General features: G+C 40.9%; 1 protein-coding gene across 1 annotated transcript; it reads right to left on the reverse strand.

Annotated features, from left to right (window-relative positions):
• Positions 1-928: 928 nt before the first annotated feature.
• Positions 929-21319, reverse strand: LOC134881735 (C-Jun-amino-terminal kinase-interacting protein 1-like). Its single transcript, XM_063909271.1, is given in 13 exon segments — positions 929-3854; positions 4907-5005; positions 5152-5222; positions 5607-5717; positions 7988-8091; positions 8501-8667; positions 8753-8828; positions 9706-9963; positions 10958-11515; positions 12729-12798; positions 12800-13287; positions 15371-15446; positions 21117-21319. Coding segments are annotated over 13 exon segments (2223 nt in total). The 5' UTR covers positions 21189-21319; the 3' UTR covers positions 929-3781.
• Positions 21320-22832: the final 1513 nt, after the last annotated feature.

Consider the following 22832-nt stretch of genomic DNA (forward strand, 5'->3'; position numbering starts at 1 on the left):
TGACTTTATGTTGCTCCTCCATAAAGAACACTAGAGACACAGGTAAACTCCCAATGGGCCCCGCTGAGTCCAACATATCCTGACATTTAATCCCAAACTCTTATCAGCTCTAAAACCTACATTTCCCATAATGCAGGGGTATCCAAACTGTTCTCACTGAGGGCCACCGCAAAACATATGAAGGGCTTCCAAGTTAGCAAATTCCCCCCGGGCTGCAGTGTGGACACCCCTGCCATAATGCACATTATAACTCCTGTTCACCACAGGCTTCTGTTGGCCAGATACATTTGATGATATCGTCAGTTCTCATTTCTCAGATAGAAAACATGTTTGCCCGGCCTGAATGCTACCCACCATGATCATTGATCTGACTCTGTGTTCAACCACTGCAGTGTGTCTTTAAATCAAACACAGCATGGTGTCTCTTGGGACATTTACCACAACCTGAAAAAAAATTAAAAAATCTTCTGGAACTTTCCTTGGGAGAAATACTTTACTAATATCTCTAGAATACTGCACTGATGCTTTCTGGCTTTCATCTTTTATCTTCAGTACTCAAAACTGATTAGATTTTTTTATACATACCAAGTTCAATTAGGCAAGATTATTTGCTCAACCCTGTCCATATTTATCTCTGGATTTTTTTTCTGCTTGTATGAATACGAAAATATGCATGTAAACATTTTAATATGTGTTACATGTGTTTATTATGTCCTTTATATCCTTTTTAAAAACTATTCTCGCAGAGTTTACTCCACTTTACTGCACACATTAAAAATATGACTCAAGTTTGGCCTTTATGGCAGAGGGTTGGTAAGTAGCCCATTGTAAATGCAATTCAGTTAAAAATCATAAAGTAAATATATGGTAAATATACTTATATTCTATAAATATAAGATCCTTTGTTTCCAAAAAAATGTATTGTAGGTGGAGTTGTAAATGTGATTTATTGACAGAATGATCACCATCCTTATCACCAGTCTGTGCATCTTCTGTGTCGCTTCAGTTTACAACATCAATATCATGCGGCGTTACACCCAGGTTTAGTCAAACCAACAGCATACAATAATAACTTCTATACAAACATACATACATTATCTTTACAGGATATATCTATATTGATGAGTCATGTACAGTAGATCCCCATGGTGTTAGAATCACAAAAGTGGAGTACATAGAAAGGACACTTTCTGGTGGATCAGAACAACTTCCTGTGGTGCACCTCAGATGGCTGCCATGGAAATGAACCTCTGGTGGACAGTACACTATCCGAGGGTTCAGATGACACGTTTTGTTAATCAATACCAACATGTTAAGTCCGAAGCTCCATTCCATAAAAATTCAACCCTTTTTATGACAGAGTAATCACGTTTTTAAGAATCCTGCCCTGTATTTTTATCCTTTAGCTACAAAAGCAGAAACATCATGGGGCTAAATATCCTCCACAGAAATATCAGCTCATCATTCTCAAAATGTTGAATTACTTTGTCTTAGATGCAACAGCTCCATAGTCAGTCAAACCCTGGTTCCCCGTTACATTATTTGACATTCCATGTCAGCCATCTGAGGTGTACCAAGTCATATCCAGCTACAAGACTACTCTTCTGAATGAGACCGGCTGTTGTACACATGTGATCGGAGACATCTGAAGTCAACAGTTATTACAGGGGATAGTCATCACCACTTCACCAGAACAAAATAGGCACTGTTTTTCGAACATAAAACATTTCAGGCTTCATTTCCATTGACTTTACACTCAAATCCGTTTATAATAGATCATTCTACACATGTATTCTGATTCGCTGGTCCAAATGTTCCTGGAACTTAAAGCTGCATTCATTTCATTTAGGTTACCATGACTAGCAGGTAAGCATATGTTAGTCTCCTTACATGTCGACCATGTCTTTCTGCTGTTTCATTTTTGGTCTGTAGTGTACAGAGGGTTAAAATCCTTTTAGCAGAAAAAAGCTACCTGCTGCTTCTGGACAAAAGTTTGATGGGAGTATAGTTTCCTTACTGGAAAAGAAAAGAGCAGAAAGAGACTGAAAATCTCCTTAGAGCTGATGTAACCATTGTTCAATCACCACTAAGAACGATTCATTTATATATCAAAACATGTTCATGGCTCAGATATAAGCCTGGAACTAATCTTCAAATGCCTGCAAAACAAAGAGTAACTGTGTGAAGGAATCTTTCTTTTGTAGGCCGATTGTGGGTGTTTGTGAATGTACGTTTTCAAACACCAAGGTCAGTGTTTCCTTTAAAGTAAATCTAAGTTAAGTGTCTTCATGCTGACCTGACCTCATATTTGGTCTTGGATTTGAGCAGGCAATGCAAAAGAAGTCTGAACTGAAAGCAATGTGCAAAGACATGGACAAGACTGCACAGTGATCCACTTCCCAACACATGCTGAATTGCACAGAGTCATTTGGGCCTTGTTATTACACAGAGTTTGAAGAATAAAATATTTCATTGCTCAACCAGAGAAACCCTGTATAGAGGGATTGTGGTTGGTACCAGATTTGGAAGAAAATAAACAGAAAGCAGCAAAGAGAGAAATGAGGCACCGCCAATAGTGTTCAACAGTAGATTGTCAAGTCAAGGGGTTATAAGAATTATTTGTTTGATATATTATAATAAATATTTTGCAAAAAGACCAGCAGGTCCTTTGTTATTTGTATTTTCCGAGCCTTTTAAACTGAAGGGGGGATTGTTGCTGATAAGAAGCTCCTTCATTACTGTGGAGTAAAGCATGACGCTGATTTAAGGACACAACATTTACCCTCTTCATAAACATTTCCTATTTTCTGTATTCTCATACTTCTCATCAGGCTTGATTCAAGGACAATCCATGGAGCAACATCTGTAAAATGCAAATGCTTATCTGAATCTGGTTGGACACAATTCAACACTGAATTTCAAACTCAAGCCCACATGAATTACATAAGTTCATTGAATTTTAGAAGCTACTTTTTTTGTGTATTTAAATAGGCTTTGAGGATGTTTGGCTTATGTACATGAACTAAAACTTAAACTACAGATACAGATATGTTGTGCATTCATTTTGTAGTTCCAATAAAATGTATGTAAACCTAATGGAAGGTTGAAGTAATGTTGTAAGGAACCCCTTTCTTAATTGATTTGTGTCTTTCATTTTACTGAATAGGTTATAATAGATGATAAAACTCATGATAGGTTCCCAGGGGATATCTTCTATCTGTTTATCTTGTCACAGAACTCAACAGCTAGTTATTGCCCTGCCTTTCCTCTAGGTCGGTGTATGGTCAAATTCCTGCAAAACTGAGGACATCCATCAGCCTCAGCTGCACGTTGTACGACAACATTTGTAACTGATAAATGATTATGAAGTGGAGCAAATTCAAAAATGTATCATACTAAACATTGTGTCATTAAATTAACTCCACAGTACTGAAGGATTTGTGTTTGCTCTTACATCCAATATCTACCCGTCGTAGTAATTTTAATCCGTAAAATATATACATTTCAGATATTTGTATATGCATTTGGTAAGGTTTTGGAAAACATTTTCAGTGTATGGAACATGTCATGTGATCCTACCCATCCATAGAGGAATGTTAATAATGACATGGATCAAGAAAGGAAACTCTTGCTGGACTACAGGATGCAGGTAAGAAAATAAATCCCCCATGCAAGCACTCTGAAGAAGAGACATCAGTGGTCCCATCCACTGTGTAAGACCAGGCTTACATGCACATACAGTAGTGAGTATTCAGGACGTAGTGTGGATGGGGGAGAGGGGTTATTCAATAAAGATGTCTTCAGTGGGACAGGAGTAGCCGATGTGTTCCCTGTAATACTGCTGGAAGGCCCTCCTGTGGGAGGCAGAGGAGAGCATTATGAAATGACAAAAGCTTTTTTGCAGAACAGATGATGGCATATATTTGTGTACTTCATTATTGTTTACTACACTGTTTGGGATACAGGCCACGTTTGAATGTCAAGGAAGATTTAAAATGTCCCTTTGGTACCGAAAAGGATACAATTTGCCAGACTAAATTAGTTGGCCTAATGGTTAGCAGTCTGATTTGGGTTCTTTCTAAGTTGTACTTATAGATTTCTCTTACACCTGCTTTTTAAAATGTGGATAAGTGAATTCCCAACTGCTACCTAGTATTAAAGTGGAAGTAATACTTTCTGAAAACTCTAATATTTGTATGAGATGTCGCTTAGTTTTTGAGCCCGTAGTCCACCAGATCGTGCTCTTTTGTGCCGTAATAGCTCAGTTGGCGGAGCATCAGACTGAAGACCTGAAGGTCCCTGGTTGGATCCATGGGTTTCGGCAGCAGGTAGACTACTTTGTGAACTGCAGATAAGCTATCAAGATGCTTAGGGACAAACCAACTGGTCACAAGTATTTCATGGAAATTCCTCCCCCACATACCATCGGCACATACGTCATAAACAGGACAAATGACATCACTCAAAGAGTAATCGGGAATTGTAATTTTAATGTGAGCAGGCAGCACAATTTAACCCTTAGGATATTTTCAAAGATTATCACAAAAAGTGTAGTGGATTAGAAAAGTGAGTATTATGAGCATGAAAAGTGAATGTATCCAGAAAGCTTTTGTTGCAAGCTGTGGAGGTTATTTATTCTACTGTATTTAATTTAGTTTTAATCTTGGAATCATAAGTGCAGTTTTCTGTTGTTAAAGGCTTTGTAACTGATGCATTAAGAAATAAGCAGTATTTTAATGCTGCACAGAATTACCTGAACTGAAGGTACCCTCAGGAGTACTTGAGTCATTTTATTTAGTTACTTTCCACCACCGAGCAGATATCCAACAGTAACAGTCACAAAATATGTATGAAATAAACAATACAGAGAAAAGAACACAGAATAGAATAAAGACATGTGTCTTACCCTACAGACTCGGCTAGAGGGTGCAGAGTTGTCTCTGCAACCATCACATGACAGGCGAAGCGCTGCTGGTCAGGGTGTTTGGTGATGAGTCCAAAGTACCTGCAGAGCAACAATCGGCATGACTTATTCACACACATCTGTGTGTGTGTGAGGCAGTAAGCCCACTGTGCATCATCATCATGTAAATGTAATGATACGTAACACACTGTGAGAATAGAGACACTAGATGAAGCAGTGAGACTCACTTGCTGTGTTTGGGATGACAGCCACAGAATGAGATGTTCTTCAACTGGAAGAAATGGAAACACTGGTCTCCCTGAAAAAAAAACACACAGAGAAGTTTTAATTATGTATGTGCTTTTGTGTGTTACGTGTGTGTTTTATAATGTGCTGTAATTGTGCTTCAAATGTGCCTTGGTGTTATGCTCTTGTGTTTCCTGGAGTGCTCACCTATGTTTTCCTTTAATGCCATCAACCTGTAAGGGGCTGGAAATTGTCCCTTTTTAAATAAGTATACAAATACAAATGAGCTTTTTGGAGAAGCTTGCATTTGATGCTCATTGCCGCTACAAAATGCTATAAACCTAGCTGCAGCAAAGTGTCTTGCTTCTATCAGCATTACTACCCTCTGCTGGATCAGAGGAGGAGTGACAGTGAGGGAGTGAAGGAGGGAGGGAGGAAGATAGAGCAGAGCACGTACCCTGTGAGCAGAGTGACACTGGTCCTGGACACTGATCTTCACCCCTCTCACACTGACCTCCAGCACACAGGCTGAAGGGGGCTGAGTAGCTAACCGCCGGTTACACGCCACCTGTTCACACAAGTAATCAGTAAGTAAATCCATAAACACACCTTTAACTCTCAGCACTCTTTAGAGAGTGACAAACACATGTCAGACCCGTCTGTGTGTGAGGCCAGTTCTCAGCCGGGGTTGTCTTCACCTCCACTTTATATCCTTTTAGAGATATGAATGAAACAGTCATAATTTTGTGTGAGTCTGTGTGTTGATTTGTGTATCGAGGGGTAGGGGGCTGGGTGGGCTGTTTGGAGGAGTTTTCTGAGGAATAACAATCAGGAGAGTAGGATAGATCACATTCAATAGAATGGTTTCCAAGTGTATGTCACAATCTTAGTTTTTGTATTTAGTTCCTGTTTTTATTTTCTCCTGGTGTTGTCACTTCCTGTGTCTAATTGCCTCATTGTGATCACCTGTTGCCCTCGTGTTTGTGCCTCCCCTCCCCAGCTGTGTCTTGTCTTGTGATTAGTCCCAGGGATATGGTAGAATTGTCCAAAAATCAGCTCCTATCGTCTTCCCCTATGCTCTATTCCTTGACCTCTGTGTGAAACGTCAAGGGGTTAAGGAAGAGTGGATAGGAGAATTCGAAAGAGACTGCGAGTTACGGCATAAGTTTTAAACTGCTTAAGAAGCACCGTAACTTTCACGAAACGCATTTTTCGTCAACATCGGTTGTTTCCAAGAACAGCAGAATATTGTCTCACAGTAAATGTTACGGGTGCAAGGCATTGTGGGACAGCATTTTCTCCTTTCCTTTCCTGAAGGAAGGTCCAGTGTTTCCTAAGCTAAAGGAGGTTATAAAGGAAGTTCATCATCTAGATCACCGTCTCCTCTGTGTTCGTCCTCCCCCCCTCCTCATCCCTGAAAACAATGAATGACAGGTGATACACACCAGGGTCTGGAACAGGGGGGTTTCAAAGTCCTGGCTTTCAGACTATTCAAATATTGCAAAATTCAAATCATAAATACTTAGATAGTGCTTGATCTAAAAAATAATAAAAATAAGGCTAATTAATGTCATAAATTCATGGGATTTATTTAACAGACAGAGAAATGTAAGTGTGCACCCACATACAATATTTCTGTGTCTACGTGCACCATATGTCCGTGCACAACTCTGTGTTAATGCTACCAAACTCATCTTTGAAATAAATTGTACAATTCTTGTAATTGTTGCATATTTTCCCTTGCAATTATTTTCCCTAACCTTCTGCTTTCAGATGTAGTTATTACCAAAACCAATAATTATCCAATGCAGAGGCAATAATGTAATATAATACATTATTTTATATATATTATATATGTATATTTATATTGTCTTGAAGTGAAAACCGGTCCTTTGAGTGTAACCATAATGCTGCTAATGTGGCCCGCGATGAAATTGAGTTTGACACCCCTGATCTGGAGAATCAAACAGCTCTTATCATGGCTGCCACTGAGGTACTTCCGGGTCATTTCACTCCTTTAGGAACCTTCCTAAGATATACTGACAATTCCACCGCAACCCCTGTGTATTTAGTCTTGCGTTCCCTTGTGTTCCTTGTCAGTTCATCGTCGCTTTTCCCATGTTTTTGGTTCGCTGTGTCATGTCTTGGATATCCCTTGTCCTCTTGCGTCCTCCTGGTTTGATCTAGTTTTGTTTCCTTTTGTTTTTGTATTTTTGTAGCTTTTAAGCGAATAAAAGCTCGCTTTTTGTTATACTTTGTATCCCTACTCCTTATTCTGTATTTGGGTCCAGTTAACCTCCCGTGAATTTTGTCTGTTTTGCAGGCTTAAACTTAATCATCACTCAGTATTAAAAACTCCTACTCGTGTTCCAAACACTGAACTCATTTCACAGGAATTAATACAAGTTTTTAACAAAGCAATGAAAAGAACAGAATGTGTCTCTTGAGCTAAAGTGTGCTGTAATGTTCTTAGGAAGGATTATGAGGCAGTCCAGGATTTCGAGGTGCCACAGTGCAGCTGGGTCTGGATCATTAAAGGGTCCGAAGCTCTCTGATACAAAGTAGACTGGATTCAATAGTCTCGGCTTCAAGGTTTCTACCCCCACCCTAATGCCATCATTGGAGGTGAGATAAAAGAAGACTAATACTCAACACTTTTGAATAGAAAGAGGAAGAGGAAGGAATTTACAATATTACACTTATTTAAATGTAAAAGGAAATTCATGTATAATATGTTGTGTGTTATTTGTTAATGATGCTATGTGATGATCTCCAGCTGGAGGTTGGTGTATTTATTCACCATCACTTTCATGGTGTGCTTCTGTTCTCACTGCGTACCTTCTGCATCGCAGAGCAAAGCATGTCGGTGCCTTTGTGGATCGGGACCTGCACTGAACCCAGGAATCGCACCAGGAACTTCTCTATCGAGCTATCCTTCGCAACTGTGGGAAAAAATTATATTAATAATTATGTTAAATTATGTTGTTGCTGATGGTGTCGGGAACTAAAAGCAGTGAGCGGAAAGTGAGAAAAGAAAATCATGGTGGTTAAACTGTTGAAAATAAACTGTTGTTGCTGTAACACTCTTTATGGCCACTGCAGGTTGAAGTGCACCACTACATCACATTTTAAAAAAGGGTTAAAGTATTCATGTTATCTTCAAAGTGAGTATTCATTTCTCCAAACACACGAAATATACCATATATTGTATCTTCAGCTGGCATTTGAACCATTACTAATGTGCCAACATACACAGAACTGTGTATCAGTCTTTAATAGAACACTAGATGTTTTTTTCTCACTTGCCTCTGTTATTCATTTTTTGTATTTTAGATTTGTTTTGCAATGTACCCTGGTTAGTGTCTTTGGACATCCCGACAGCGTAGAAGGCAGGGAAGATGCCGGTAGCTCCGGTCCTCATGTTGTAGCCTTGACACCACAGGTCCTCAGACTGCTTCAGCAGCAACACGGGATCCTCCGTCTCTAGGTACAGCTCATCTGAATGACGAGGGACAAACCTAAAGACAGGCAGGACAATGAACAGAATTCGGTGTGTGTTGATCCGGAAATGTCACAGTTAGTTTGTATAGTATAAGTTCGGACCTGTAGACAGCTCTGTGGCTCTGCTGTCTCTCCACTCCATCCAGAACACAGGAGAACACACCAAATGCGCCGGCACCTGAATGAAACAGCAGGCATGTTACTTTCACAGTCAACAGCTGTTTGGCACGTACTGTATGCTTGCTTAGGAATAGAGAACACAATTGACTACATTTAGAGCAGGGGTGTCCAAACCTTTTTCACTGAGGGCAACATTCAAAAAACCTACAAATGGCTGGGCCCCTCTCTAGAGGTGAGTGATTGACTTATAGGTTAAGTTATAAGTTAGCAAAATCAATCAAATATAGGTAAGTTATGATTGATACTTGAAAATGCTTTAAATCACAGCTCTCCATAGGGCTTCATTAATTTAGTTGGCAGATCATTCCTTAAAACAGGAGCCTGTTCTATTCTAATAAGATCCTCGTTTTATTTTTTAAGATTTGCAGACTTCCAAATCCTATACAAGTTCAACACAGAGTAACTTAACTGTCAAAAAGGGCCATCAAATATTTGTTTCTGCATTTCATGTTCTTAAACTTACTGTAGTGATACATTTTTATAATTAGTTATTTAGCAGAAAACAGAGTATTATACCACCTAATGATTTTTATTCTATGCTTTTTTTTTTTTTTTACTATTTTGTTATTGCATTCGGGAGCTAGGCAAAAAAGATGATCACTAAACATATGTTAGGATTGTGTGACAAACACAATCCTGACATAAACAAACAACAACATACAAATGGCAAGCAGTATGCATGTGTTCAGGAGGTTGTAAAGAAAAAATATGAGTTGAGCAAAGGAAAAGCAAACAAAACTAACATTTAGCAAATGAGCAGCATTTACAACAGGAAAAACACACACATAGAGATGATAAATAAAGGAATCTTCCAAGATATTTATGAATGTATATTTCTAAATGATTTTTCATTCAAATAAAACACTTAAACATACCCGTGGCGCTGTAATGAGTGCTGCTGTTGGAAAACAGGTTGAGGAACTTTTTACTTCTGGAAGGCACGGCCCTCTCTCCATTGGACTCCTCTTCCTCTGAGGTTGTTGTGGAGGTTACCTTGGTCTGCTTGCAGGTCCTTGCCACAACTTCCCTCCTCCTTTTAACCTCCTCCTCCCTCCTTCTTTTCAAATCCTCTTCCCTCCTCTTCTTGGCATCTTCTTCCTCCTTTCTTCTCTTTTCTTCCTCTTTCCTCCTCTCTTGGATTCAGAAAACAAGTGAAAGTTACACCTTTTGCAGCAAAAAACAACAACCAAGGAACCGTGCTGAAAGATGGGGGAGAAATGATTTCAGATATTCTGTCCTGAAGCTACACCTGCACAATCCTCTCGTACATAGTGTGGTCCTCCATACATTCCGTGGTGTTCAACAGGGCTCAGTATAGCATATTCGTATATAAAGCTTGGGTAGGTAGAAACCAGCAACAATAAGTTAGATTTATCAAACTGAAAAACCAAGCCAATGTTGCCAACTATCCCCACTACCACAAAATGATCCCTTTTGTTGTAAACATATCGCTACGTAAACAAACGGAAATGCTACTGTTAACATCACAGCTGTCAAACTAGAAGCTTATAAAAGTACTCTGGTGCATTGTATCGCCTAATCCATGAGACAATTAGTCCTTCAAATATAATAAATCACACACCGGCATTGTGCACCCCTTGCCAAACCATGAGCAGTTTGTCCAGTGAGAACGCTTCCTAAAAATGTTAATCTTTACGACAGAGATCAAATTCCCTGAGAATAGTGATGCTTCTCGGATTGAATATCGGACATGGAACGAATTTTCCACATGAGAATATAAAACAACTTAACACCTGGTTTAGGGGAGCTGAGGTCGTCCACTAATTGGAAGATTGGTGGTTCGATACCTGACCCCTGCAGTTTGCATGTCATGTCAAACATCTTCTTGTGTGTGGAGCGTTTGAATGTTTACCACTGCTGCTGTGCAGGCGGCAGCTTGTACGAGTACATGGTTGTATATGACTGAGCGACTAGAACATTCACTACAAATGCACTGCAGTCCATTTACACAAGATGCCTTATAACCTCAAAGGGAAATTGATCATGAATTTAGAGTAGCCTACATTCATGACAGATGAACCCTTTACTTTGGAAAACTTACCCTATGAACTTGATAGTGGTACTGCTGTGATCTCAGCCATGTTAAGAATGAAGCTGTATCATTACCTTGCTTCGTTGTTTCCTCTCTCCTCCTTCTCTCCTCCTCATACTCTGGATCTTCCTCCTCATTGGCTGACTGATAGACCGTCTCTGAATCACTGTCATCTTTGTGCTCATGGTAACCATGCAAGCAGTCCTTGAGGCTGACCAGCTCCAACTGAGCATGTTCATCCACCACCAAAGTGTATTTAACAGAGTCATAATCCAACCCTGCTGCAGATTCACTCTTTGGTACAGTCTGAGCCGCCGCACCACCTCCCTGAGGGACCTCAGTGTTATTGTCATCATTTCCTCCCTGTGCGTCGACTTCTGACTTGGTACAGTCTATCTCAGTTTTTTTGGTACAGTGGGTTACACCATTCTGCATGTTTGCACAGGGAGTTGGAACTCCCTCCCCATCTTCTTCGCTGATGACAGGGTTGGTTCGATTGGATAGAGAAGGATGCAGGGGCCCTGGTGGGGGGCCCTCTGTGTCTGAGCTGAGGGACATTCTGTTTGAACCCCCCTCACTGCTGGATCTGGAGAGGATAGGGGGGTTGTCTTGGGTCCTGTCATGGTTTTGGCCTAAGAACACAAAATATGGACAGTAGTTAGATATGAGGAGTAACAGAGTCATTTGAAAACTATGAACAGTTTGGGAATGTGGGCAGAGTTATTTGTGAACCATGAACCTTTATGTTCTTATCTCAAAAGGAAAATTCCACCCACACAATTATCATTTTATATCAACTACTCCCACCATGGAACCTTAAATCTTGAAACTTTCATACAACAGTAATCAGTCCATCTTTCCAGGGTTATGCTCACTACTTCCCCAAAACATGCACTTCTACTTAAACCCTTTAATGCTTAACAATCTAAAACACTTTGAGCCAGTTGTGGCACAGATGTAGCTCACCTGATCATGAGTGAGTCAGTTTGAGAGTATTGTTTTAATTTTCAGGCTAACTACTCTTTCATTGAACTGGTTTTCAGTAGAAGGGTTTGAGACATGCTCTGAGTCTGAAGATGAAAGGAGAGAGTATATTGTACTTGTGCTAATGTTCTTTCAGCTGGACGTGTAAATAGATATTTCTTTAAAACACTGACTATAATAACTTTGTAAGTCAATATTTCAAGTGTTCAGCTTGTTCTGTTGGTGCCCAGTTTATAATGGAAGTACTATAATCAGTATTGTGTGCTTCTGTTCCACATCCCTACAGTTGCCACCCATCAAAAGTATTCAATGCAGACCATACAAACACTGTCCTCTTTTTTTTCTTCTTAGGGGTACACATATGATCTTTATTTCAGAAAGCTCCTCAAAAGGACTTTTGGAATTTGGTCTTTCCTTGTAGCTGGCAATTCAACCCAAATGGAGATAAACGTTTTTAATCACAAATTAATATCTACTTGGGTTTAGACTGGTAGTTTTTCCAGTTTTTACCTCGATTGTAGTAAAGATGTAAATGAGTTGTGGGGGTGTAATCTTGATTCACTGGGAAAAGTACTTCACTGTTCTCGTTATGTGGAATTACTAATACCATGAAAATGATTCTGAAAATTGGCCTGCTGCTATTGTGGGTTACATGTTTATTTGTTAGGTCGGATGAAGCCACACGCAGCCACACGCAGGTTATCTTTTGATCCCACCTTTCCACACAATCAATCTTCAATGGTACTGCAAAGGAGTACAGGCCAAGGAAGCAAAATACAGACGCCCTCTACTCTAATTCAGTCTACCTTTAGTTGGCAAAAGTAAAAGTTAAATTCCCCCCTTAGAGAACGGGTTCAATACCTTGGTCTTGGGTCTTGTCCTGGTTTCTTGGTGCTACAGGCGTGCGTGGGACCACCATGGCTGCATACACCTTCCTGGGTGGACAGTATGTTATTTGGCTTGACCCCCCCAGCTCTGTTAACCCCTTTGGCTCCAACTTTTCCTCTCCCATCAGCCCCCCGGCTTTTCAGACCACTTGCTTCTCTTGGCCTCTGATGTCCGTTCTTTTCTTTGTCCTTCCCCTTGGACTCCTCACACAGTCTTCCTCCTTTCCTTTCTCCCTTCTCTGCTGTCCCTCCTTCCTTCCCTCTCCCGTCCCCCTGGCTCTTCTCTCTCATGGCCGGCGCTCCTCTTCCTCCTCTCCTCTGGTTCCTCTGTGTGCTGGGGGCCTGTGTGTGCGGGGCCCATGACGCCTGTCTATCGCGCAGGCGAGCAGACCTGTCTGTGGGGGGGCCCGCAGCTTGAGGGTTGGCCCTGCTGTTGGCTCCATTAGCTGTGGGGGGCTTTGGGGCCGGGCGGCGCGTGCTGTTCCGGACTTTGCCCTCTGCTTTGGGCCCGAGATCCGGTGGTGTAAGATCCCCTAACAAACAAAAGTACGGCATTATGTATGAAGCAAGAGAATCGCTGAGCCGATTATCAGAGAGGCCTGTAAGCACTTTATCCTGGATAAACAAGAGGAAACACAACAAATGACTAATATTTCTAAAACATTTCACTTCATTCTAGAGGGTTTGTTGTCACTCCTGTACGGCGGATGTGGAAGCAGTGTACTTTTGTACTTGAGTAAAAGTAGAAGTACTCAGATATGGTACTTGAGTAAAAGTAGAAATACTCAGATCTTGTACTTGAGTAAAAGTAGAAGTACTCAGATCTTGTACTTGAGTAAAAGTAGAAGTACCAGAGTGTAGAAATACTCTGTTACAGTAAAAATCCTGCTTTCAAAATGTTCCTCCAGTAAAAGTAGAAGTACTCAGATCTTGTACTGGAGTAAAAGTAGAAGTACTCAGATCTTGTACTGGAGTAAAAGTAGAAGTACTCAGATCTTTTACTTGAGTTAAAGTAGAAGTACTCGGATCTTGTACTTGAGTAAGAGTAGAAGTACTCTGATCTTGTACTTAAGTAAAAGTAGAAGTACTCTGATCTTGTACTTGAGTAAAAGTAGAAGTACTCAGATCTTGTACTGGAGTAAAAGTAGAAGTACTCAGATCTTGTACTTGAGTTAAAGTAGAAGTACTCAGGTCTTGTACTTGAGTAAAAGTAGAAGTACCAGAGTGTAGGAATGCTCTGTTACAGTAAAAGTCCTGCTTTCAAAATGTTCCTCCAGTAAAAGTAGAAGTACTCAGATCTTGTACTGGAGTAAAAGTAGAAGTACTCAGATCTTGTACTTGAGTTAAAGTAGAAGTACTCGGATCTTGTACTTGAGTAAAAGTAGAAGTACTCTGATCTTGTACTTGAGTAAAAGTAGAAGTACTTTGATCTTGTACGTGAGTAAAAGTAGAAGTACTCAGATCTTGTACTTGAGTAAAAGTAGAAGTACTCTGATCTTGTACTGGAGTAAAAGTAGAAGTACTCTCTGATCTGTTTTATAATTATTGATCATTAAAGTGTTCTCAGAGCTGGTAAAGGTGCAGCTAGTTTTATGGCTTTGTATACTGCAGGGTAGCTGCTGAATTTACTGCAGGTGAACTAAAGTCTGATTTAAGGGCTGATTATATTTCACTTAATTTATCCAAATCTGAAAAGGAAGTTAAGTTATATAAAGTACACTTTTTTACCTCTGAATTATAATGGGGTGGAAGTATAAAGTAGCAAAAAATTGAAATACTTACATAAAGGACACCTTTCTAAAGATTGTATTTAAGGACAGTGCTTAGTTCCATCACTGCTGCACTGCACTATGTGGACATCACTTTAATGTGCAGCTGGTAGCGGTAGGGCTAATCTAAATTATTTTCTATACTGCTGGGATCTTATCCTATAGCAATATATATTTTTGGGTTGACTTATAAAAATATGAACAATAAATTCTATTTTTATAGAGCTATTCCCATGTGCTCAAGGGGCTTACCATTTATGATGTTTTTATATTAAGAATCACCATCTGCAAATGATCTTATGGCAAGTAAAGTACAAGTCAATCAAAAGTATAATATATAAATATCAGCAGAGAGAAATCTCAGACCTACTGATTCTTATTATCATTATTATAATCATCATTATTATTATTGTTGTTATCATAATTATTATTATTATCAATTTTTCTGGTGACATGACGCTCTTTTCACAGGTTCATAGTTGTATTTTGGTTTTCACCTGCAACTTGTTTTCATGCTCAATTCTGAAAATGTCCCTCTGAATATGTATTCACGGCTTAAAGCACCCCTCCATTAAAGCCCACTGTGCTCTGATTGGCTTGGAATACAAATATGAGGTTTTTCTCAAGCTGTGGGTAGAAACAGTCAGATGGGGGCGGTATAATCTCAGGATGTGACACGGGAAAGGAAGCCAAATGTAAAAGGCAGAGGTAGCAAACCAAATCTGCCAGGCTTGCCAGTCTTATTTCACAGCCCAGAAACCCACAGTACTGTGCATAAACAGTGATACAAATCTCCTCTGGTTTTGTTATTTAAAAAATGTTTTGTTTTTCAAGCTCATTTAATCACCTTTGATATGTGGGGAGGAGGAGCGAGACTCCTTCCAGCTGTCCTTCTTGCCTAAAGAGTTGTTGTTGATGGAGTCCTGCATGGAGCCAATGAAACAGCAGCAGCAGTGTGAGAGCAAACAAACACACACACACATCATCATCATTTTGTATTAAGAATCAGAATCTGCAAAGTAACTGCGTTACCTTGGGGCAGGTAAAATACCTCAACATTGAACCTAAGTAGCCAAGTGCATGTGCTGACTTACAGAGCAAAACACCACACACAGGAGGATTATCTCCAAAGGATCCTCCCAGGAAATACACACGCACGCACACACGCACGCACACACACACACACACACACACACACACACACACACACACACACACACACTGCACGCACGCACGCACGCACACACATACATTTTCTTGTTGATTTATGTTTTCTATTAAAGGTGCCGTAGAAAGCATCTATCTGGTATTTGAAGTTGTTCTCTGATGTCTACAAAGAAGGTGTATAACTTTGGTTTATCCAAAAAATGTCCAGATGCAGTTTAACAGGCCCATTTATAACCCTATGATTTGGTCCTAGAATGAAACAAGCTGAATTGCCTTATTTGGGGCTCATTTAAATAATGATGATGAGCTCTGCTCTGATTGGCTGGTTCACAAGGAGCAATCCAGGGCTGCCTCAGAGCCCACAGAAGTAAGTGAAGTTCGCAAAACTGTGAGAGATGAACCATGGAGGCTATTGACATCCAACCTTACATGTTTGAGTCTTTATCTTTGAGGAGGAAACCGATGAATTTGAAGAACAACCGGTTGGTCGGAGATTGGAGAGCAACGTTACGGAGTGGTAAGTGTTAGCGTTAGTGTTTTAGTAGCTGGTGTATGCAAATGTTGGGGCTGGACTACCGTGTGTTACCTCACACACAGGGATTGTTGTAATTCACCCGTTTTACCGCTGTGATATGCATATTCATGATTTGCACGTGAAGGAGGAAACAATGGTGTTTGAGGTTCACAGTATTTCAGCTCAATGTACCCAACTCCTTATTCAACTATGCCAAGGTAAATACAGTTTTCCATTCTATGGCACCTTTAAGAATCAAATCAAAGGTCTATCTATCTATCTATCTGTCTGTCTGTCTGTCTGTCTGTCCGTCCGTCCGTCCGTCCGTCCGTCCGTCCGTCCGTCCGTCCGTCCGTCTATCTATCCATCCATCCATCCATCCATCTATCTATCTATCTATCTATCTATCTATCTATCTATCTATCTATCTATCTATCTATCTATCTATCTATCTATCTATCTATCTATCTATCTATCTATCTATTTATCTATCCATCCATCCATCTGTTCTAAAACTCTCTATCTCTTTGCCAGGAAGAGGAACGACCATCGACCAGGAAGTATGACAGTCCAGCTTTGACGTCGCAGGATCCACACAAAACGCTGACTCACTTACTCCCATCATGCATCTGCTTCCCTTCTTGCACACCCCATTTTTTGTGTTATGATTACTCAGTGTGTGTGTGTGTGTGTGTGTGTGTGTGTGTGTGTGTGTGTGTGTGTGTGTGTGTGTGTGTGTGTGTGTGTGTGTGTGTGTGTGTGTGTGTGTGTGTGTGTGTGTGTGTGTGTGTGAGGCCCATCCCTCTCTCTTCCTTCAGACGGAGGCTTGGTGCTTGTGAGGTATCAGGCTGTGTCTACTTTATTTATGTTGTTGTGATTCTGGAATGATCCGATAGAGCAGTGACTTCCAGCCAGGGGAACATGTACCCCACAATGCATGTGTAAAGCCATTTAAACAATTAGCTAATAGAGATGACTTAATGGGGGAATTAGATAGATATTTCAAAATATGAAATTTAATTGGTTGTGCCAACAGGTGCCAACAGTGGCTAGTGCGTCCAAGAGCAAGTGTCACACATAAAGAGCCGGACAGCACCAGGGCCTGATATGACCCATGAAAGAGGCTGACTGCACTCCATGGATGCCGGGCAGCACCACTGAACCAGCTACTGAGAGATGAGACCCAACCAGAATGGTAAACCCAAGTCCTGATCATGAAGCAATGTCTTCTGACTACCAGCCAATAACCTGCCTCAGGGAAGCTCTTGTCAGGAATCATTGCAGCTAAGATGAGGATACCCATGACTCAATAAGGGAAACAGGACCAGAACCGAATTGGTAAAAACACCAGGACAGCTAAACACCAGCTAGTGGTTTACAGAGCAGTCATTCAGCACAGATCAGACTAACCTGTGCACTGCCTGGATCTGCAACAAGAAGCCTACGGCTCAATGCCGCACACATGGACACCGGAATGCTTGGAGCTGTGTTGTGGAAGATGACTCTAGAAGCCAACTCAAAACCAATTGAATAGGTTACCATCAGGTGCACCATATACCAAAGAGATGCTCGGACCCCAATGCCAAGGGCTGAACCTCCTCAGTCAGATCATCAATAAGTAACTACGGATACCGCTTCAGAAGAGGATCGACCATCAGCCACCTGCTCTACATGGATGATTTCAAGCTGAATAGTGTGACATCGACTCACTGATCCTTCAAAGGTGGCTGAGAATGAGAAAGCTAAGATCCTGTTGGATGTTCAGATCCAGACTGACAAAAGGCTGATAAGAAGATGTGAAAGGTGAAGGCAACAGTGATTCCAGTGGAAATTGGAGCCCTCAGGGCACTAACCCCCAAACTGGGACAGTGGCTCCAGCTACATGCCTTCAAAACCAATATATACACTGGGGGGGTAAGGTAAAGGGCATTTATGAAAAAGCATCACACCTCACTGTAATGCAGGGATTTGTCAGATTCAATTGATTGATTGATTCTAACAATGTAAGCAATAGAAAATGGAAACAGCATTATTGTTATTACCAACAAGGCTCAGGCTAAGGAAAGGACAATCTCATTTGAGGCTGAACCAGGCTGTATCACCTTTTATATCTGCCTGTCAGCCCAATCACTTCAACCTCTGTCAGGTTACAGTGCACAATTTACTGTTATAGTCATCCTCACTGATAACCTCTATAGATATCACAGAGCCAAAGCACTACTGATCTCCTTTTTACAAAGAATGAATTGCATTTTATGTCTAGACACTGAGCTGCTTATGACTGAATCTCTGAGCCCATTGGCTATCAGTCTGGCGATGACCACCAACCGTTACCTCTGGGGGAAACAGACAATATTTTGGGGGACCAGTGTAGCTTGACCTGTGCCAACACTTACAGTATTTTCCGTTTGCGCCGTACAAATATGTGCAGGCTAAACTGAGCTGATGAAAAAATAGGTTTGGAGATTACATTTCAGCCAATGCGTCAACTACTTTTTAAACACTAGTAATAGTAATTAGTAGTGTTTTAGATTCCAATACCAGGGAAATTGCACGATACCTGATTTGATACTTCAGAAGTTAAACGGGTCATAATTTGCTGTGAAAATATCTTTAAAAAACTACATTTCAACAACCTGAATAGAGTTTGCATCATAACTAAATGCCACTCTGTTAACATGATCTGTTATTTAGTCAAGGAGCTCTGTGCTCACTGGCAAACAGCTGACGTTAACTAGCTCTGCTCTACTGTTCTACTGTAGAAACTTGATATACTGTATGCAGCATTACAAGAGAAATCAGAGTATTTTAAAACTTTTTCACCACATCATTTCTGAATGTATGGCAGGAAGTCCGACAATATTTCCACTGTGTTTCCTCTCTGTACGATGTGTGATACATAGGGCCTATCATTACATTATTCATTCTATCATACTGCAAAAACTATCTGTCCCTACAGTGGGGACCCTGTCTCCTCAATTTCCCTCGGGATAAATAAAGCTTCTTGAATCTTGAATCTCCTGTACAAACAGGTACAGGTGTTCCGTACCACCTCCGTGATGGTCTTCACTGACGTCCAGTTGTCTCTGGTGGAGACAGTGTCAGTTGTCAGTGCACCACATGTCTCTTTGGCCAGTTTTTCAGCTTTCTTTGCCTTCCCACTCATGCCAGATGATTCATGGTAAACAACCATGCTGGAATACGGGAGGTACGTTGGGTAAATGGTAACAGATGAATTTGCCCTTGGTGTTAAGCTGTATATCTATATACATATATAGGTATATTTACTGTATAAATATATATTGGTGTGTATATATATATATGTATATACCAATGTCAATTTTACCAGCCAATACAGATGTTTAATGAAACAATTTGACTGTTAGCGATGCCAATGTTTTGATAATTTTTTGTGATTGTTTTTTTCCCGTTTGTGCCAGGAAGAGGAATACTGATATTATTTATTATTTATAAGTGCTCTCTTTTAGCCCTTATCCCGCTAACTCTGAAAGAGCAAAAATGGATAAAATAACTTTAAAAAGTAGCTTGAGCCTGCTGCACACCTGGTGACTCAGTGAGGAGATTATTAGGACCATCAGTGGTTTTGTTTGACTATTGTTGTTGTCATGATTCAATTATCCTGTTTAAAGTTAAAACATATTAAATAACATTAAATTGTCATTCATCCAATTCAATTGTTTAAAAATAAAAAGCAAGCTTTATTTTATGAATTTATTGGTGAATGGAGAATGAACATATCAGCTATTCAACACACAGAGCAGATGAGACACATCTCTGTTCTCTCGTTAAGATTCTATAGATGTGTCATATTATCCAGTATTTAGCTATGAGAACAAAACTTACACTTCTCAACAGCATGTTGTGCATTTTCATTCTGCATGCAACATGTCTATATTTCATATTAAGTGTATTTAGTATTGTTTATTTATCTGCCCAAATCAACACCATATTTCTGTTGTCTCAGCATGGACACAACAGTGATTATATGTGATGTCCTAATGGACACAACGACCTCCCTATGTTGAGATGTGGATGTTGATGCTGAATGGAACCCCAGGTTAGGGTAACAGACTGAGCTCTGCTCTGCTCACGATAAACAGGATGCAGCTCATTTAAAGGGACACACACTGCAGAGTGAGAGCCACTCAGCCCTGCTGGCTCCCTCCAGACACATCATCCCTGAACGCTGCCTGAGGAGCCATGGCCAGCGACCTCACCATCATCCACACTTGTTTTTATAGACATTTCCTTTTTTTGACTTGGCTTTGCATTATCCTCTTCTCCTGTTTCTCTGAGCCATCTTTACACATGTGCATTTCACAAGATGGCAGAACAGCTCGGAGGCTCCTGTTTAACAGCGCAATGAGGGTCAGTCCACACAGAGCCAGTCAGTCCTGTCAACGTGTCCTTGAGCAAGCCACTGAACCTCCAGCTGCTCACTGACTGGGGATACACCAACATGATGTGTTTCCCAGGAATACTACCGCCAATACACGACAATACCTCTTTACTGAGGAAACATACAGCTAGAGGTGATCCATGTTCAGAAACTGACCCACTGCCACACACACACACACACACACACACACACACACACACACACACACACACACACACACACACACAGATAAAATGTTATTCTTTGCTGTCTCATCCAAAGGATCCTCCCAGGAAATACACACGCACGCATGCACACACACACGCACGCAGACGCACACACGCACACACACACACACACACACACACACACACACACACACACACACACACACACACACACACACACACACACACACACACACACACACACACACAGTAACCCATTTTCACTTGATGCCACAGCTGCCTGATCATACACACACACAGAGCAGGGATCCTCCCAGACTCCTACCTGGGTGCCGGCTTGTGGCAGCTGTGGGAAGAGAGCCAGGGTGGTGGGTCTCTTTGGTCGATATTTGTCCATGACAGCACAGGTTGATCCCCCTCTAACAGGCGACAGCTTTCTCCCTCCCTCCTCCTCTTCCTCCTCCTCCTCTTCTCCTCGTTTAATAAGCCAGTGCTGGCGCTCCTTAGCTTGGACAAGGCCTCCCCCACCCTCCTCTACCTCTCTCTCTTCTCCTTCTTCTTCCGCGGTCTCTTCAGCAGCATCGATCACACACAAGCTCAGTCTCTGAACACGCCCCTTCCCCACTCTCATGCTATCCTCATTGGCTGGCCACAATGTCACATCATCAGCATCAGCATCATCTTCCTGGCAGGAGGAGAGAAGAGCAGAGGAGAGGAGAGGAGAGGAGAGGGGAGGAGAGGGGAGGGGAGGGAGAGAGACAGAAAGAGGAAGGGAGAGAGAGAGATGAGTGGGTGTTGTTGAATAGAGGCGGATGACTGAGAGAATAAGGTAGGGTGATGCAGAGAGGGAAAGGGAGGAGGAAGTCAGGGCCAACCAATCAGAGCAAGGCATGACATCATCAGCTGATCTGCCTGTGGTGGTTTCTGTGAATTAAGGCTAATAAACACTGTGAGTGTGTGACTGTTTTGTGTTTGTGTTTGCGTAACCCAGACAAATAATATTATAGAGAAAGAGAGATTCCATGGAGAGAGAATGACGCCAGAGCAGCCTTCCAAAGAGACAGTCTTTCCATCAGATAACAAAGCAGCCATCTGATCATTCAGCCAGCCAACCGAGCAACAAAACATACATCGGACAGTTTCACTCAGGACAAGATCACCAGCAAACCAAGAACTAGTCTGCCAGCTAGTTATACTAAGTCTATCAGTCATTAAACAAACCAGTAAGACCATTAGTCAGAAGATCCAGAAATCTGGCTTTCTTTGAGATATATAATGGAATGACACCCTTTAACCATCTTCTGATGCTGCTGGACACATCAAGGATGTTCCTTACATCATCTGAAGTCTTGGGTCCTTTAAACATCATACACCCCACCTCGTGTGACCATGCCTAACAGCCACTGTGGTGATGGTGTTTGCAGTCTGCTGCCCCATTCTTATTGCTCTCACCTCATTTCCTGCGTTGGCATCTTTAGGTCTTTTGACTCTGGATAAGATCAGAAAGGATAAGACGAGATTATTCACTTCTATAAAATGTATGTGTCATAGCAGCAACATATACAGTATATATGGTCATTTTAGGTTTATGCATATACTCTTTATATATAAAGTACATATACAGCCGCGAAAAAATAGAGACCACTTCAGCATTATCATTTTCTCTTGTTTTATTATTTATAGGTATGTTTTTGAGTTAAATAATTTGTATTGTATTTTATTGTATTCTATAAACTACTGACAATTTTTCTCTGTGTTGAAATTCAACAGACACTGGAATGGCTGCCATACAGTATCTCACATGTGAGTACACCCCTCACATTTTTGTAAATATCGTATTATATCTTTTCATGGGACAACACTGAAGATATGACACTTTGATCCAATGTAAAGTAGTCAGTGTACAGCTTGTATAACAGTGTGCATTTGCTGTGCCCTCAAAATAACTCAACACACAGCCATTAATGTCTAAACAGCTGGCAACAAAAGTGAGTACACCCCTAAGTGAAAATGGCCAAATTGTGCCCAAAGTGTCAATATT

This window comes from Eleginops maclovinus, chromosome 2 (assembly GCF_036324505.1).
Source record: "Eleginops maclovinus isolate JMC-PN-2008 ecotype Puerto Natales chromosome 2, JC_Emac_rtc_rv5, whole genome shotgun sequence".
In the NCBI taxonomy this organism is placed as follows: domain Eukaryota; kingdom Metazoa; phylum Chordata; class Actinopteri; order Perciformes; family Eleginopidae; genus Eleginops; species Eleginops maclovinus.